Source organism: Crocuta crocuta, unplaced genomic scaffold (genome assembly GCF_008692635.1).
Source record: "Crocuta crocuta isolate KB4526 unplaced genomic scaffold, BGI_CrCroc_1.0 scaffold1161, whole genome shotgun sequence".
NCBI lineage: Eukaryota > Metazoa > Chordata > Mammalia > Carnivora > Hyaenidae > Crocuta > Crocuta crocuta.
The window spans coordinates 343,023-361,455 of NW_027531894.1; the positions used below are offsets into that span (position 1 = coordinate 343,023).

At 59.4% G+C, this 18,433-nt stretch overlaps 2 protein-coding genes across 6 annotated transcripts in view; one reads left to right on the forward strand and one right to left on the reverse strand.

The window, feature by feature from the left end:
• LMNTD2 (lamin tail domain containing 2) overlaps positions 1–780 on the forward strand; it is a 6,612-nt gene extending 5,832 nt beyond the window's left edge. For 4 of the 5 annotated variants that reach the window (XM_077773363.1, XM_077773362.1, XM_077773361.1 and 1 more), the window contains 2 exons: positions 15–134; positions 224–780. In XM_077773363.1, the coding sequence (XP_077629489.1) occupies positions 15–134; positions 224–499 (396 nt within the window). In that variant the 3' untranslated portion in view covers positions 500–780. The remainder of the gene's footprint in view (positions 1–14; positions 135–223) is intronic. The other variant, XM_077773364.1, reaches the window with a different exon arrangement.
• Positions 781–1,230: 450 nt separating this feature from the next.
• LRRC56 (leucine rich repeat containing 56) overlaps positions 1,231–18,433 on the reverse strand; it is a 17,982-nt gene continuing 779 nt past the window's right edge. The window contains 13 exon segments of the mRNA XM_077773370.1: positions 1,231–1,435; positions 1,438–1,722; positions 2,742–2,875; positions 3,072–3,205; positions 3,393–3,457; positions 3,536–3,712; positions 4,088–4,271; positions 5,001–5,201; positions 5,273–5,369; positions 11,872–11,932; positions 12,614–12,701; positions 16,153–16,340; positions 16,831–16,904. Coding sequence (XP_077629496.1) covers positions 1,374–1,435; positions 1,438–1,722; positions 2,742–2,875; positions 3,072–3,205; positions 3,393–3,457; positions 3,536–3,712; positions 4,088–4,271; positions 5,001–5,201; positions 5,273–5,369; positions 11,872–11,932; positions 12,614–12,701; positions 16,153–16,329 — 1,665 coding nt within the window. The 5' untranslated portion in view covers positions 16,330–16,340; positions 16,831–16,904 and the 3' untranslated portion in view covers positions 1,231–1,373.

Genomic DNA, 18,433 nt, shown 5'->3' on the forward strand with positions numbered 1-18,433 from the left:
GCAGTGTCCACCAGGTTTGGGGAGAGGGGCCTGGCAGCACCAAGAAGCAGTCACCTTCATCCATGGGCCGAGAGCCTGTCTACTTCCACTCCAGCCAGGGATGTGTGACTCTCCTCCTGAACCCCAAAGGCGAGGTCAGGGCTCGTCTTAGCCAGGGATGTGGTGGGTGGAGAGCCCGGCTGGCTGGGGGTGACCGCTGTGCCCCTCCCGGCTGGCCCCGCAGGTCCTGAGCGAGCACCCAGCCCGCCACTGCGTGACCCCCGTCTCGAGGATCTTCACTGACAACACCGACTTGTCCATAGACCGCTTCCCGCTCTCCGAGGCTGGGCTTGGGGCCGATCCCTGGGAGCAGAGGCGCCGGCCTCAACACACGCGCGCTGGCAGGGTGTGGGGGGCCCAAGCCAGACGCTGGAGGCCCGGGTGGGCACTGCGGGTCCCTCTCTCCAATCCCTCCCAGGCCCCAGCCCCGCAAAAACCTTCCCCCCAGACTCCCTGCTAAGGACCATTCCCTTGCCTCAGGTCCAGTCCCCTCGGGGGCTGCTCTCCACACTGGTTCCCGTGCAGGACCCGCACCTGCCTCCCCAGGTCCCGCCCCGGCCAGGCCTGCCCCCCAAGAATTCAAGAGCGCTCCACGCCGCGTGCCCTGCAGCACCACCCCCGCCTCCCCGCCTCCCCAGGTCGCTGCCCTTCCCGGACTGCCCTTCCCGGGGCGGCTCCGGGCCTCAGACTCTCCTGCCCCCCAGGACGCAGGGCCTCTTGCGGCCCCGGAGCACCAGCAAGCACCCCNTCACCGCGGAACCGAACGCTCGGGTGTAGGGGCGGAGGGGCCGCGCTGGGAGAAAGTCGTGGGAGGCCAGCAGTGCCATCTGCACAATTTATTGAACCAACGTCGCCTACGAAGTAAACCGCATTTATGTACACCTGAGAGTCCGTAAAAGGATTCGCTTGGTTTCGGGGTGCCCTGCCTCAAGGGAGGGGCACTGGCTGCCCGGTCCCTGCGTGGGCAAGGACCCGCACAAAGCCCCCAGGGTTGGGGGGTGCTGGCTGCACTCCGGCCACCTCAGCCTGGGCCCACGGCTCCGAGCAGTCCTCCTGGGAAGGCCAGGCCCCATGGAAGGGGTGGGCAGTGCGACCAGCCTTGGGGAACTGGGCTCCTCTATCCTGGGCTCTTCCTTGTGCCCACCCCGGGAACCCCCACCCCCCCACTCCCCTCCACCAAGAAGGGTCCCTCTTATGTCAAGCCTATTTCCCACCCCCCAACACACTCCTCAAGATGCTCTGGGTTCCATAAGGCCAGAGTTCACATGGGGCTCCCACCACCACCCGGGGCTCCTTGACCCACAGTCCAGGCCAGCTTGGCAGTGGGTGGGGGTTTACACTAGGGGTGGGATTGGGCTGGAGTGATAGGGTTCAGGTGCGGCATGCACCGGAGGCCTGGGGGTCCGGCTGCTGGCTCTGGGGCTGGCTTTGGGCCTGGACATCCTTGGGCTCGAGGGTTTGGGCCCGAGGTCATCTCCAGGGTTCTCAGAGCTGTCACCGCAGCTAGCCCCTGACCCAGGCCAGGCCCCTGACCCAGGCCAGGCCTCAAGCTGCCTAGGCCTCTGAGCCTACGCCTCCTGAACTGCAAGTCTGTGGACCCCCAGGAGCTGTTGCTGGAATCCGATGGCATGGGGAACTTAGGGGGAGAAGGGATCAGGTTACAGCCCGAGGTCCTAGAAGGCTCTGGAAAACAAAGAAAGAGAACTTGTCAGACAAGGGGCCGCACAGGGATCACTAGGTGGGGCAGGGGTCACCACAGCAAGGTGGCTGTGTCCCCTGAGGCTCCTCCCCCAGCCCATCAACCCCTCAGGGCGACATCCCTTCTCCTCCACTTCCCAAGCTCCCCGGGGAGGCTGTGGCTCTGCAGCCCCCTGACTTCTGACTGTGCTGGGGCCACACCCACTTCTGGGCCTGCAGAGGCCACAAAGCCTGGGCTCTGGCTTTAGGTCACTACGTCGCATCACCAAGAGTGGCCCTGGGCCAGTGCCTAGTCGTCTGCTGTAGAGTGATGCCCTGGCACTCGCTGCCTCAGGGCAGACTGGGCAGGGTGGCCACGACGACCGAGTGCCTCCCTGGATGTGGCCTGGAGTGGGAGGCCCGGGTACCCCTCTGTCCCTGAGTCCTCACTGTTNTCCCCAGGCACAAGCCCACGCAGGGAAGGGCAGAGGCTTTGTCTCTCCTGTGCCACCTCCACCCTGGCCCTTTTGACTCCCCAACCCACAGGACGGTCTTTCAGCCAACCTTTAAGCTGCCCCTGCTTACAATGCCCCCTTCCCAGGCTGGCCCCCTCAGTTCACCCGGCCCTTCAGACCTCTCCTCCAGGAAGCCCCCCTGGGCCCTGGTGCGCGAGAGTCGCTACAGCCCTCCTGTGTTTGTTGCAGGTTCTGGGCCCAGCACAGGCCCTGTGTGCAGGGTAAGGGCAACGCCCCCCCGCCTCAGTCTCCTGGCCCATCTGGTGGCCTCGCCCCTCCATTGGCCTGTGCTCTGCCCCTGCCCAGTGGGCCTGTCCTGGCCAGTCCCTGGGGCAGCATTATCCCCTGGGCTCAGGGGAGGAGGGCTTGGGATTGGAACCCTTTGACTGTAAGCCCCCCACCATCAGGAGAGGACCACCCCATCGGAGCCCCTCTCAGAGCCCAGCTGGGGAAGGGGACCCAAGCTGATGCGTGCTAGTTTGGGGCGGTGAGTGGGGTCACTCCGAGTACCTGGGACCAGGCCTAGGGGGCTGGAGGGAGTCCTGGGCCTCGACTTGTCCCCTTGCTCTTCAGGGCCCCGCTGTAGGCCCCAGGGGGCCGTGGCACCTTCCTGCTGGGACTCCAGGTACCTACTGGGGAGGGAACTAGAGGGGGAAGGGGGTGCAGCCCTGCCCTTAGGGCCATTCCCAAATGAGTGTGTGCCCTGGGATGGTCCCCCAGCCTCAGGCTCCCATGGCCGGCTCCTCCAGCCGTCCTGGGTGCCAAGGCAGCCCCCAGCCATGACCTCCCACCAAACCAGGACTTGTAGAGCTGGGGCCGGGGGCCAGGAGAGGCACCCACCGAAGGTGCGGCTCCCTCCAGGCCTGGAGCCTAGCCAAGGCCAGGAGGTCACTGCTGTCCGCAGGGTCAGGCCCTGGGGAGGTGCTGGCGGCCGGGTCCTCGCATGAGGCCAGCGGCTCCGGAGCTGTCCAGGCCTGAGGAGAGAAGGGGCTGGTCTGGAGGCACAGCCTTCGAGGGGGCTGGTGGGGGAACCCTGAAGGCAGGACTCGTCTGGCTGTGGAAGGTGTTGGGGGGGGCTGGGGCCTCTGGCCAGCAGTGACTGTGGGCCGGGGCACTGCCAGGGCAGCACACCAGCCCCCTGCGGTCGTAGACAAGGCACACCTGGCACTGGTGTCGACGCTCCCGCAGGCCTTTGGTGGGGTTTCCACAGAGGACTTGGCTGGCACCTGAGGAAGAGGGGGTGGCTGGTCTGCTTGGGGCTGAGGGGCTCCAGCGTGAGCTTTGTGCAGAGGTGGCTTAGTTACCGTGGGTGAGGCTACTGGTGTCATCCTGTGGAGCTGGGTCCTTGGGAAGCAAACCTCCAGGCAGGGGACCCCCAGTGACCAGCAGCGAGAGGGGCCATGGCCTGGGGGCCCGTGGCTGGGTCTCAGGCAAGGAGAGCTGGGAGCCGAATCTCGGAACGGGAGCTCCGTGGGGATGATCTACCCGAGGGACAAAATCAGAGGTCATGGAAGCACACGCCAGCCGGCCACCCCATGAGCCCCCCTGAGACTGTCCACAAACCAGGGCCCCGCCACCCGGCATGTGTCTGTGTCTGGGGGCCCATGCCGCACCAGGTGCTGCTCACAGGGAGGTTATCCTGGCCTGGGGGCAGCAATGCAGAGCTCTGGGGACAAAAGGTCAGGGCTGAGAAGGGTTGTGAAATGTGGCTGTTTATCTCTGAAAGGCCTGCGGGGGTGCTGAGGGTACAGGGCTCTCTTCCTGGGGGCAGCAGGGGGGGGCAGCCTCTTCTGGGGCTCAAGCCCCAGGCTGGGTGGGGCAGCCCTTGCCAGAGGGCAGGTGAGGGGCCGCCATACCCAGCCCAGGGAACAGGCTGTCCGAGACACTGCCCTCCTTGATGGCCTCCTTCACCAGGAGCCAGTCCTGGTCCAGCTTCTGGGGGGCTGGCACGCTGGTGCGTGTGGCTGGCACGTCGTCCAGGACCTGCAGCTGGGGGATGAGTGTCCTCACCTCGGCCCGATAGTTGTAGCCCGGGGGCACCTGCAGCGTGGAGGGCGTGGCAGGTCTGGGCCCAGCGGGCTCTCCCGTGGCTGCTTCCTCCAGACCCTCGTGCCAGTGCTGGCCTGGGTCACTCTTGGCCACCAGGGACTGAGGGGACCTCTGGTCTCCCCTGCATGTCAACTCGCTCTCTGGGCTCACAGCCAAGGTCCAGTGGTGTCCTCTGGCCTGTGGAGCTGCCCTGAGCCCAGAGCTGTGGCCTAGTTGGGCACCACCCAGTGGAGGCTGGCAGGGCAGGAAGAGTGCGCTCCAGGCATGGGCAGTGCTGGGGTGTGGGCAGCTGTGTGGGGTGTGCACAGGCCTGCGGGGGGGGGGTGGTGAAGGGAGCTCTGGACTGGGCCTGCGTGGGGCTGTGTGTGTGTGAGTGTGCATGATTCTACGTGCAGGCTGTACTGGACACGTGTGGTCCCACGGGGTGTGTGCACGGACACCGCAGGGGTACATGCGTGGGCTGGGGGGTGTGGCGTGTGTGCATGTGGCCCTGTGGCGTCTGGTCCTGGCCTAGAAGGTCTCCAGCGATACAAGAGAACGAGCTCCTGGTGAACGAGTCACAGGGTGCAGGTGGGGTGTTCCCCGGGGATGACCCTGCCGCCCGGGCTGGGCGTGACCCGCGTTCGGGGGGCAGAGAGGCCCCTGGGGCCATGGGAGGGCCACAGAGCGTCTCCCCGCCCCGTGGATGAGCTGCCTGGGGGCGCACCGCACTGCACGCACCTTGCTGGAGGCGCCGGGCCCCGGCCGCAGGCACACCGGGTTGCCCTCCAGGGTGAGCGTGGCCAGCCTGGGGCAGAGCTGCAGGTAGCGCAGCTGCCCCCGGTCGTCCACGCTGTTGGCCTCCAGGTCCAGCACCTCCAGCTGCTCCAGCAGGCACAGTGGGCTCAGGTCGGAGACGTCGTTGTAGGAGGCGTAGAGCTCCTGGGGCAGCAGGGCGCTCAGCCAGGGCTTGGCCGGGCCCCTCTCCCCAGCCCAGGGCACCGCAGACCCACCTTCAGGGCCGGGAAGCAGCCAATGCCATCCAGGTCAGTGAGGCCGCAGCGCGCCAGCCACAGCACCTGCAGGTGGCCCAGGGAGGTGCCCAGGTCCCTGGAGAGGGCAGGGGTGGCTGGTCAGCGCTGTCCCGGGCTGGAGGCCCACAGCTGTGCCACGAAGGCCCTGTGCCATGCCGCGAGCCCATCCGCCACCCACACGTGGCTGTCTCCGGCCACAGCGCTGCCCGTCACCCGCGGCTTGTGCGTGGCGGCCTCCAGGTTGCGGACGGGGTCCCGGAGCCCCCTGCCTCCCCGCCTTCCACCCCTGCTGCAGCCCCGTGGTCTCGGGCACCGGCAGAGCCCACCTTCTCCCGGCCCTGGAGGGCCTGGGCCCGGCGGAGAGGAGCCGCCCTGTCGCCGGATGACTTCGCTGAGCCGCGCCTACTGCCTGCTGCAGTGGGTTCCCTTCCTCACTGGGATCACCCCCACTCTCCTTGTTTGGCCTCTCTTGTGGATGGCTTCCCCAGGTTGCAGCCCTTCTGCCAGCCAGCCGTGCCCGGGAGACCTCCCCCAGCCCCTGCCCTGGGCTTGGCCTAGCACCCCGCTCTGCCGCCGCTCCCCTGCACACAGGCAGGCCAGTGTACCTCCACGTAGAAGACCTTAGAACCCTCTGGCAACCACTGCTGCCTGCAGGCGCCCCCCGACAGGGCGTATCCTTTCAGCTGGGTTCTGGGAGGTTCCTGACGGCATTTCTTGTCTATTCTGTCTGTGTTCCCTGCCCTCACACCGGAGCTCTGCCACTCCTGCGCTGCTTGTCTGAGAATGGCCCTCGTCTTCTTAGCTCCTCTCCCGGTTTCCATCTCTTTGCCTCAGGTTCTGCTTTCGGGGAAATGTCCTCATTTTCCAACGTTGTTACTAACGTTTTTATGTTGGTGGCCATATGTCTCATTCCTACGTGGCCTTCATTGTTCTCTGGTCTTTGTTCACAGCATGATATTCTTGTTTTGAAGATGCCAAGAGGTCACATCTTCTGTGTCTCCTGCAATACTTGGTGAGGTCTGGAGGTTGTAGCCTCCTCCCCGTGTGGCCCAGTTTCCAGGGAGCCTTCGTTTTGACCTTTCCTTTCATGCTGCAGGTACCCCAATATTCCCAATTATTTTTTTTAAAGTGACTCTTTCTCTTTTCTTTTTCTTTTTTTAAATTTTTTTTATTTATTTCTAGGAGAGAGCGACAGCGTGAGCAGGGGAGGGTCAGAGAGAGAGGGAGTCACAGACTGAAACAGGCTCCAGGCTCTGAGCTGGCAGTCAGCACAGAGCCCGACGCGGGGCTCGAACCCACGAACCGCGAGATCATGATCCGAGCGAAAGTCGACGCTTAACCGACTAAGCCACCCAGGCGCCCCCCAATATTCCCAATTATACCGTGAATAGCTTCTGGGCATTTAAATTGGGAGCAAGGGTCTGAAATGCTGCTTGAAAGAACTGAGCTGCTGGGGGCCCTGATGTGGGGGGCTTCCCTGCTGGGCCGGGGGTGAGGGTGGGGACCCGTCGCTGCAGCATGACTCCCATGCTCCTTAAAGTGGCGCCCCTGCATTTTCTCACCTCGGACTTGGCGTCTGCCCTTCCCCCTGCTTATCTGCTCTATGCCCGTGTCTCCTCCCAGCCCGGTGACACCTGATGGCTTTTCTGCCTCAGACCTTCCAGGGCACACGCCCGCCACCCCCCGTGGTGATGTCTGACGCACGGCTTCACCTGGGCGCCAAGGCTTTGCTCTGCTTTGTCCCCCCGTTACGGGGCTTCCACGTTTACCGCCAGTCCATGGCGGCCAGTGGGTTTTCCCATCGTCTCTTAGTTGGCTGAAGTTTGTGTCTGGTGATTTCTTTGAGAGGGGCTAATCAAACTGTTTTCCTTGATCTGTAACTCATTCATTCAGAAGCAGTGGCTGGGCATGGGATTCTCGGTCCTGCCTTCCTTCCACTGGGCATGTGGGCATCACCCTGTCTCCTGGGCTTGCGTGTTTCTGTGGAGAAGTCCGAGGAAAACCCCGTTTCTGTTCATCTTAAAGGAAGAGGTGGTGCCTTTCCGTGGCCACCTGCACATCTCATCTTCGCGTCCAGTAACTTCACTAGGGTGTGTTTCAGCGTTGGCTGGTCACCTTCGAGTTTTTCTTTCAAGGTGTGGTTGAAAGCCTTCTTTTGTGTCTCACAAGTTTTCTTTAATCTTTAAATATTTGTTCCGTTCTATTATTCCACTTTCCTTCTGAAGCGATTATAGTTCTGGGCACGGCAGACCCTCTATCTGCCCTCCGTCCCTGCGGTCCGTCCAGACTCCGTTCACGGACAATGAATTGTGCTCCTTTCAATCAGTCTGTTCTCCCGTGCAATTTCTTGTATTGGGTTTCCTGCAGCGTCTCCTTGGGGCTCGTCTTCATTTCTGAGATGGTATTATTGTTCCGTTCCGTTTGCTTTCAGAGTCTGTACACACCTTGCTGCGTGTGACCTGTGGTTCAGACTCGAGGCACACGGCCAGAGCCGGCTGGGGGGCAGACGAGGCGGCTGTGTGCCCAGCTGAAAACGGGGAGTTCCACTGTTATAGAAGAATAAAGATTGGGGAATAACTAGCAGATTTTGCCTCATCTCACATTAGATAGGAAAATTACCAAAAACTTAGAACTAATGACAAAAAGCAAAGCATGTGGAATTTGTGGAACCCTTCCTAAAGCTGTGCGGGGAGAGAAATTTATGTCGCCAAACGTATTTCTCAAAAAACTAGAAGGATAACAACAGAGCGAAGCACTTAGCTCGAGGAACTAGAAAGAGAACAGCAGCAAATTACAAAAAGAACAAGAAGTAAAGACACAATAAAGATGAGGATGGAGCCAGTAATAACCAGACAAACTGTAGAGAAAACTAACAGAGCCAGAGCCAACTCTGCAAAAAGTTAACGGACAACGTCAGCAAAGCAAAGATAAGGAGACAATGCAAATAAATATACAGCATTTTAATACAGGAATAATTATAGCCAGAGCAGCAACTGAAAAAAATAGAAGGTACTATAAACAAAATATATACCAACATTTTTGAAAGCCTAGATAAAGCTGGCACCGAAAGAAATAGAAAACTTGATCAAAGAAATTAAGTGGTGATTGTCATCCCCGCAAGCCTCACAGTCCTCAGATCTGGACTCACTTTAATTAATTAATTGTGAAATGTTTATTTATTTGTTTTGAGAGAGAGAGAGAGCACAAACAGGGGAGGGGCAGAGGGAGAGGGGGAGACAGACAGAGACAGAGACAGAGACAGAGACAGAGAGACAAAGCCAAGCAGGCTCTGTGCAGTCAGTGTGGAGCCCCATGTGGGGCGGGATCCCATGACCCTGGGATCATGATCAGGGTCAAAACTAAGAGTCGGACACTCAACCGACAGAGCCACCCAGGTGCCCCTACTGGTTTTAAAAGTAAGTTCTAGGGGCGCCTGGGTGGCTTAGTCGGTTAAGCGTCCGACTTTCGCTCGGGTCATGATCTCGCGGTTCGTGGGTTCGAGCCCCGCGTCGGGCTCTGTGCTAACTGCCAGCTCAGAGCCTGGAGCCTGTTTCGGTCTGTGNTCTAATTAGCCACCACGGAGTAGACAATGTCTATCTTCCACAACAATTTCTCATACAAGAAGTTTAAAAAATAGAGCAGTCGAAAAGCGCAATAAACACAGGAGGCAATCTGGGCATCAACCCCTGATCCCGGGACCACAGACGCACAGGGCAGCTGAAAGTCTGGCCCTCGTGAGCACGGACATGAGCACCGCCAAGCAAATGGAATTTAAAGTCACAATGATGTTAACTCGGGTGACCCAGTGTCCCTACTGCAGGAACGCGGGGAAGAATTAGTGCCCCTGCAACATCCGCCGATGGAGGCCAGAAACACCATTTCACGATCGATCGTGTGGACAGATGCGTAGACACACACGCATTCAGACAGATGCCGCCCTTGCTGGTACTTAAGGTCGCACTGGGCGGCCGGCCCGCGGCCTGTAGGGTGAGACAGAGAAGCGTGTGGGCTGCAAGTGGAAGCCAAGGCGCACAAGCTGCTGACCGTCACATCATCAGTACAGAAACCTCAAGTGAATTCACAAATTACTGGAATTAAGAGGAGAGCCTGGCAGTATTGCTACTTAGAAAATCAAGGCACAATGTCAGCAGATGCAAGACCCACACATGAAACCCAGGGGGGCTGTACTGACGGGAATAATCGATTCTAGATCAGTGTCCTTGTTTCTCCACGTTTATGGTAATCAGCCAGAAAATACAAGAGAAACAGAAGGCCATTCATGTTTCTCCTATAACTACGTGGGCATTAATTTAGCTCTGGTTTCAGGGAGGCTGATGTCCTGCCCTGTTCCAAGCAGCAGTGGGGAATTTCATAGGGGAAGTTAAAAGACTCTATGAAAACTATAAAGGAACACACGAATGGAGAGCTGTATCATATTCATGAACGTGTATAAGTTAACAAATAAACCCAAAGTAGCATGCAAATCTTTCCTCATTGCAAAAATAGAATTCCAGAAAGAGTAGTGTGTGTGACCCAACAAACAGACCGTAAACTTCAAGTACAAGAAGCATTCAGGAGCAGCCAGGTCATTTTAGGAAAAGGAAGATGACGATGAGGGTGTCAGACACAGGCAAAGTAACACACAGCCCTGGGAATACAGACAGCACGGCACTGGTGCAGGACAGACGGACAGACAGAGAGACGCCGCCGAGGGCTCCCATATGTGCATCTGCACGGGGACCTGACAAATGGCACAGTGGTCTGTAGGGAGGTGGAGGGTTGCTGGGAAAATGGACCCACTGTATGGCATGAATTAAAATGGGGTCCCAATCTCATGCCACCATTGAAGGTGACCTCACAGGTAGGTTGGATTAAAGACTAGAAGTAAAAGGCGAGAACGCAGGGTTTCTGTTTATGCGAAGGCCACCATGGGCGAGGTCAGCGGGGGGAGGCTGGCCGAGGGACCTCGAAGAGTCTAAGCCACGCTCGGCCCGTATAAAGCCTAGAAGTCGAGAACATCCGCCTTCACGCCTGCGATGTTTCGGCTGAATTCTCGCTCAGCTGATGAACTGACAGACATTACATCAAAATTATTTTCCATCCCTTAAGATACCGCCTGAGATCTTCTACACCCAATGTGGGGCTCGAACTCACGACTCCAGACCAAGGGCCGCACGCTCCTCCGACTGAGCCGGCTGGGTGCCCCTTGACCTATAACATCGCTGTTATCAGCCAAGTCTGCAACAAGTTTACTAAACTGTCTCACTTAATTAGTTTCCTTTTACAAACTGGTTCACTTTCAGCCATGGAGATTCACAAACATCACGTGGCCAAGTTTCAGGATTCAGTAACAGAAAACTTAAAGACTTGCTACATTTGTCACTATCATTATCAAGGGACAGAACATGTTTTCTTGCAATTTATGATCTAATTGTTCTTGGAATTTTTTTTCCTTGGAATTGAATTGTTTTGTTTTGCTACAAATGATGTATCATGTTTCTTGCTGTTATACTACCTTCCACTTCTCTTTATAGTTTTCCTCCTTTATTTTATATGAGTTTTATATACCTGACTATTTGTTGAGCTAATTTGAAGCCTTGACAATGAAGAAGTAAATAGGATTTTTTGTGTTGGTTAAGCTAAAGAAAGCATTGGTATCTCTGTCAGCACCCTGCTTAGCTGCACCTTCAAGGCACATTCCTGAAGCCCCATTTTCCAGCCCTCGCTGCAGACAGGTGGCCCTGTGCTCCGGGGCCCCTTCTCTGCTCTCGTCCTCGGGGCTGCGCCCTGAGCGCCAGGTCGTCTTCCAATGTTCTTCGCTTCCATGTCCAGATCTTCAAGTGTTTTCTTAAGTTCTTTTGGATGTTTATTTGATAAATAACAGTATAAATAAGGAAAATCAAGAAAGCATTTAAAGGAGGTTGCCTAATAAATACCTTTCCGGACTCACCTAGACATGACTGGGCGCTGAGAGCCCATTTCAAGCATCTGGATAGTTTTCTAGAGTTTTGGCTGGAAGCCCACCCCCCTGCCGGCTGGCCCCGGCTACGTTACATCAGCAGTGTTTTTGTGAAGCCCATTCTGCTCGACCACCCAGAATAGTTTGCTATTACTTCAGTTTTGTTCTTTCCAGCCAGTGATGTAGACAAAGGGCATTAATCTGTCCTTAGTTTTGAATTTTGTCTTTTAAGTTGATGATTCACGTGCCCTTATGCTTTACGTGCCCTGCTGCGGGGGCGCCTGAGGCCCTGAAGGCTTGGGTGGTATTGGGGCACCCACCAGAGACCCCGCGCCACTTGGGGACTCTGTCAAAGGTGGGGAGCATCTTCCGAGTGCCCCGTGGTGCGTCCTTGGAGACCTGGTGTGACCAGCCTGACACTGACGACAGGCTCTGGGTGGCATCCGTCACTCTCAGCAGGTGCCTCCAACAAACCGGGGGTGGGTGACATGCACCGCATGTCCCAGAGTCAGGCTGGAAGGGCAGGTGTCAGGGCCCTCCGAGGACATGGAGACAGTAGGACGCCAGGGGGCTCTGGGTGGGGACCCTCCCTCGGCCGTGACCCCAGGGCAGGACTCACCTCACGGAGCCCAGGCAGCTGCCATTCAGCTTCAGCTGGCTGAGGTTGGGCAGGTGCACCCCTGGGGGCCACAGGAGCGAGAGGTCGGAGACTAAGCCTTACCCCCTCACTCACCTCTCTGCACCCGCCAGAGACATCGGTGCCCCCTGGCCCCTGCCGATCGATGGCTGCTCTGAGTCCTGGAGGCAACCTCAGGGCCGCGTGCTTCACGTGGGGCAGGGGGAGAAGGTGCGCCTGAGTGGACTGGCCCGCCCGGAAGGCCACGTGGCTGCTGGACTCCAGGAGTCCACTTGGAGGAGGGGTGCCCCACTGGTGTGGGGGTGCCGCCACAGCTTGGGTCCCAACCCTGAGTCACATCCCAGGTCAGCCTCAGGCACCCCACACCATAACCCCCATCAACCTGCAGCTCTGTGTTCCAGAGCACAGGACCCTCCCTAGCCAGGGCCCCTGTGTACCCCCAGCCCCCCCCCCCGGAAAGGGTCCTGAGCTAGTCTCCTTCCAAGAACAGGGCATTGACCCTGCAAGACAGTCCCTGATCCCTGGAAAGAGGGACGCAGAGTTGGCCTGTGGGGTACAGCGTGGGCCCGTGGGGTGCAGGGCAGGCCCGTGGAGTACAGTGGTCCAAAGACCGAAGCCTGGAGGAGAGCCCTCCAGCGAATAGACCCTCAAGAAGAAGTCTGACTTTGCCAGCCCCACAGCCTGACTTTGCCATGGTGGGGTGTGGACAGGGAGGGGCTCTCACCAAAGTTCCCCAGGCTGCTCTCACGGGTGCTGATGCACATCTCCAGCATGTTCACCAGTTGAAGGTCATCTACCTGGGCCAGGGCCCGCTGCAAAAATCGATGAAGAGTCAGCCTGGAGGCCTGGACAGTTCCCCATCTCTGCCTTTGGCTGTGGGGCTGGGACAGGTGGCAGACATTTCCATGCCTCATCTGTGTTGACCTTGGCCATGGATGGCTTTGGCTGTGGGGCTACTTGCAGACAAGGGCCTGCCCTGAGAGTGCCAGTGTCTAAACGAGACCCGTGGAACAGACCCAGCATGTCGGAACTCGGCTCCGAGTCTGCTGAGCATGGCTGAGCTCTAGCCCCCTCAGACCTGCGGATGAGCGTGCTCGGACCATAAGCCACGAGACTGGGTGCTGTCTGTCATGGAGCATGGCAGCCACAGCCGCCGCACACAGAACTCGGGAGCTAGGTGCCGTTCCGATAGTTCCCACAGCAAAGCAGCTAAAGAATGTAACTGGCTGGGGACCTGGTTGGGGTGTGAAAAAGTGGGTGCCCATGTCATGCGAGACAGTCTCCTGCAGTAGGCTGGATGGCAGAAAATGTGCACGAGGAGCTTGTCACGTTGAGTGGAGAGGTCCCAGCATGAGGTGGGCAGCATGAGCGGCCCCGCTCAGTGCACTGGATAAGGCTGCTCGGAGGGAAGGGAGGTTTGGAGCCTGTGGGTCTGAAAAAGAAAACTGTCGCTCAATTCCAATCCACAAGAGAAAAAAAAAGCTGAGAAGGGCTTGCAGTTAGGAGTCAGTCTCAGGGACGAGGCCGGCTTGCTCCGCGCCCACAGGAGAGGCCCCAGCTCGCAGTGATGGAGTCTGTAGAGAGGAACGTGTCCAGACACAATCGTGAGTATGGCTTTCAGTCCTGGCGTCGGCTGGACTCGTATGTGTGGCACAGCACACGGGCCGTGGGCCTCTGATGGCCAGGCTGCCGTGGCCCAGGGCGGGGGGGTCACGGAGGCTGTCTGCAAGAGCAGTGTCTTTCTCCAGCCAGGAGCCAGGTGGAGAAGGAGGTCTCAGGATGGACAGAAGCCACACCAGGGACAGAACAATCTCCAATCAAAGTGTGTTCCCAGCACAGGGCACCCAAACGTTTGTTTGGTGGGGGTCAATGCCACCAGACCAGGGACCCCCCTTCTCAAGTGGGAGAGGCTGGAGAGTTAGCCTGTTGTGTCCCCCACTGCAGACTTGCTGTGGGGGCCACACTGGTCCTCACGCTTGCCTGGGTCTTACGGACAGGCCTTTCTTCGGATGTGTGCAATACAAACACTTTCCCCTGAGATGCTGGACTCGCCTGAGAAGGGGTTCACGGGGACTCAGGAGTGTGCAGGTTCCGAATGTGGAGAGTGGGCCACCACTCACACCTGTCACTCCTCGCCTGAATTAGAATGGTGCATCCATTCCCTGGCTGGTGACAACACAGACCCCAGAGCAGGTGGCCTCGTCCACGCTGGGCTTGGCTGGAGCCCACAAGTGTGCACCTGGCGTTCACTTGCTGCTCAGCCCAGGGTCGGCCGTGAGCAGGGCAGCCCGCGGTGCTGCTGGGATCAGGGCAGCCTCAGGACGGACACCTGTCTTTGGAGCCAGAGTCTGGGAGACTTATGGTCAGCGTTACGTGGCCATAGATGACACATGGGCTACAGAACCCCCCCCTCCCCCCCGCCAAGGTGTCGGGAAATGCTGATGGGCGCCTGAGTGTCAGCGAGATTCACCCAGGAGCAGTCTGACGTGGGCATCCTGTGGGTCTGAGGAGACAGCTTCATGGTACTGTTTGCACCCCACCTGGGCCTGACATTGTGGGGATCTCAGGCTGTACAAAGCCTTCTGGGTCACGGGGACCTCTGGGGGTGTCCCACCAGCCATCTGAGGAAGGCACGGCAACCATACATACTCCTGCAAACATACTCCCCGTTGGGCATTGTCAGCCGAGAATGAGCATAAAACGAAAGGAAATGAAGCACAGATACTTCACTGGGCACCGGGAGTGTCTGCCACTCTGCGGATGCCGGGGGGTGGGGTGGGGGGTGTGCCGCTCCCGGACTGCAGCCACCGGGCCCAGAGCCATTGTCCTGTCTCCTCGGCTTCTGGCCGGCATGAGCTCACTTCCAGGCCCTGAGGGTGCTTGCGGTGGGCCTGCCCAGGGCCCTGCTCCTGGTGTGTGGTGCTCGGTAGGTGATGAGGCTAGGTCCTCCTGGGGGGGGGGGGTCCTGCCCTACCTGCACCCTGTTCCTGGCACTCCCTGGCCAGGCAGCACCACCCTGAGCTCTGTGCCCTCCCTGTCCCTCCTCTGCTGCCAGCCAGCCGCTCTGTCCAGCAGAGGACGCTCTAGCCCTGTGGCCAGGTCAACAGGTGCCCGAAGTCCCCTCTGAGAGTCAGGCTGTCAGGGCCCTAGGCGTGCCTGAGACAGGAGCACCACCCCGAGCTCCTCCATGCACACTGGCCCCGCCAACACCCCCCCCTGCTGTGTCTGAACCCAGACCTCATCCGCACGGAGGGACATAGGACCCCAGAGCTGGCCTGCACAGAGGTGGCCTGCAGCTGTGAATCCATCTCTGTGCCCTGGGGCGGTGTTAGGGGCTGTTGTGGGGCTGGTGGAGGGCCGTCCTGATGTGCCCCATGCCGGACAGAGGCACTGGGAAGACGGGGGCCTGCAGGGCGGCTGGAGGGCTGCACGCCCGGAGGAGCCAGCATGGCGCGTGGGGTGGGGGCCTGGCAGCGAGTCCCTTCCCCCTGAGCTGATCTTGGAGTTGGTCAGGAAGGCAGAGGGGGCCCCATGCAGCCAGGCTTCCTCGTGCTGCACATTGGTGAGAATGTCGCCCCGGCATCTCCAAGGGACCCCTCCCCATGCGCCTTTCACCCTCTTACCCCATGCAAGGGTGGGTGTGGACAGGTGCCTGCAGCTGGTGGGGTCTGTCCCCTCAGCATGGCCAGCAGCGGGTGACGTGCAGAGGTGCCCGGAAGGGTTGCTGCGCAGGAATCGGGAGTCGGGAGGGCTCTCCATGTCGCGGTGGGCCTCAGGATGGGGGCGGGGCTGACAGCAAACCCCCACCCCAGATGTGGGACAAAGCCTTCACCAGTGGCTCTGGATACAGTGGGTGGGACCCTGGAGCGGCCCCCACTTAACCAGCTGCACTCGGATGCCAGGGCTCCCTTACCGTGCCTGTGCTTTCATTCACTCCTGGCGGTCTGGGCCTTCCGTGTGCTGGGCACTCGGACGGCTTCCCACCCTGCCTCCCACACGGACGGCAGCTGCTTGAACGAGGGGCTTCTCAGGGTCATGGAATGGTTCATGGAGGCCGCACACAGTGGGTACTAGGCAAATACCTGTGGGATTCCTGCCCGGCTCATTCATTCTCTATGGGGTCCTGAATGCCTGGGGCACATCTGTGTCGCATAGCAGGGCTGAGGGTGCCTGTCAGCCAGGCGAGGCTGGAGGGCTGAGGGCCACGGGCAGGCGGGATCAGACCTCGACTGCTGCCTCACGCAGACCCTTGCGGCCACTTACCAGTCGGGCCGGTGACAGGTGCTCCCCTACCAGCCGCTCGTCATGGCTGCCCCTGTGGCTGCCCGGGTCCTTGCTCTGAGGGCATGGGTTGTGCAGGCCTTGCCAGCTCAGCTCCCGCACCCGGACAGCGGCCGGGCTTGGCCAAGGCTCTTGGGCTTTGTCCCAGGCCTGAGCCATTCACATCCAACCTGCGGGGAATGGGTGGAGGGCAGAGCTACTAAGCCTTTGCTCTCCCTCGGGTCTGCAGCCTGGCCTAAACCCCTGCACAGCCGGCCCTGTGGGGCTCCCCTGCCTGGCTCTGGTGGGCTCTACTCATTTAGTTTCCCCCTGCCTGGGGTCCTCATGGTGCCCTCCCATCCCCCGCTCAGCCTTAGCTTACACCCCACTGGGGTCTGGGAAGGTCACCTTCTTGTGTTTTGGCCCATCCTCCAGGGTCCAAAGAGGGGTACTGGCTCTGGGCCCCCCTATTGGAGGTCCTATGCAGGCTGCGAGATGTGGGACCCTGGGGGGTGCCATCGGCCCCAAGTCATGTTTGCTCTGTCAGCTGTGACCAGCAGCAAGCCATTCCCTCAGGCCCTGTGCTGCTGTGCGTCTCCATCAGTGGTCTCCAAGCATGGGGGCCCAGGGCTAGGCTCTCAGGCATCCCCCCCAACCCCTGTGCCCACTGAGCCCCCTCACCTGGAGGCAGCTGCCTTTTCCCACCATGGGTCAAACATCCAGACAAGGCGGCGGCATGTGCGCCCAGGCAGCACCTGCAGGAGGGAGGTGGGTGAGCCTCCTGGCCAGGTCACTGTGCCCAGGGGATCCGAGGCAGGCAGGACTGAGGTCACAGGGCCCAGAAGTGAGAAGGTGTGGAGATGCGTGGGGCTGTCAGTGGGGGGACTGGCCCTCAGGTCCTTTTGATCATCCTGATGGGAGCCCCAGACTGGCTGATGGAGAAGACAGTCAGGTTGTTGCTGACCCCATTCTCTTTCCAAAAGGGGTTCCCAGGGCAGCCACAATGGACTGTCCCTCGTGGGCTGGGCTCCCTGGCATGCTGTTCCTCCTGAGTACCCCCATCCCCAGGCCCCACGGGAGGCTGTTCAGTGTGTCCCTGGACCACCTGCACATGCTTTGTCTGGCATTGCTCATTATTATTTAAAATTTTTTTTTTTTTACATTTACTTATTTTTGAGAAACAGAATACAAGCAGGTGGCGGGGAGGAGGCAGAGAGAGGGAGACACAGACTCTGAAGCAGGATGCAGGCTCTGAACTGTTAGTGCAGAGCCGAATATGGGGCTTGAACTCATGAACCATGAGATCGTGACCTGAGCCAATGTCGGATGCTTAACAGACTGAGCCACCAAGGTGCCCCAGGCATTGCTCCTTAAAGATGCAGGTTGCCTGACCTGACCCCAGACCCTAGAACCATCTCTGGGGGTAGAGCCAGAAGCCTGCCCAGAATGTTCTGGCCACTTGTCTCTAACTTGGGTTGAGGCCTCACTGATCCCTGCCTTGGTATTCCCTCCTGCCCTTCCTGGGTTTGCTTTCCTTGTAAGTCTGACTCATTCTATGGTCCTCTGTGTTTTATAACTTGTTCTGTTGAGTTAGCACCTCACCCCAAGACAATGTGGGGCTCTGCGCAGGCAGGATGCTTGCCCGCTGCGTCCACAACGTACGGAAGAGAGGCTCTAAGCGAGCCACTGAAGGAATCAGCCAATGGATCTACTGCTCTTATCCATCAGCCCCCATGGACGTTCCAGACACATCCTCCCCGCCATGCTTAGGGCTGGGAGGGTGGCCAGCTGGGCTCTGACAGAGGCCTTGGGAGGGGTGCTGAGCCCTGGGTCTGTGTGCCTCAGTGGCCTCCCCTGGAAAGCGACACATACACCCAGGGTCCAAGGAAGTTAAGGCCATGGGGTTTCCAGCCAGGATTTCTTTCCAAAAGTTCTCTCTGCTGGCTGCCTCTCTCTAGCTGGTGAAAAGCCCCACGCCTAGCAGGAGGACCTCACCACTATGCCTCTTGGGAATACGCTGCCCACCCCCCTCCCAGGCCGGCCAGCCTTGCGGGAACGGGAGTGCACGGGCTGTTCAGGCTGCAGCCCCAAGATGCCCTTGGCAGCATTAAGGGCCAAGCCCACTGCCCTGCCCTGTGCCTGACAGCAGCTGAGCAGTGGTCCTCCCCCTGACAAGGCCCAGCGTATCAGCCCAAAGGCCTCGGGGTCCAAGGAGCAGGGCCTGTAAACACTGTCCCCTCACATTCATGCACTGGCGGAGCCTGTCTGTGCTGTTCATGCCACC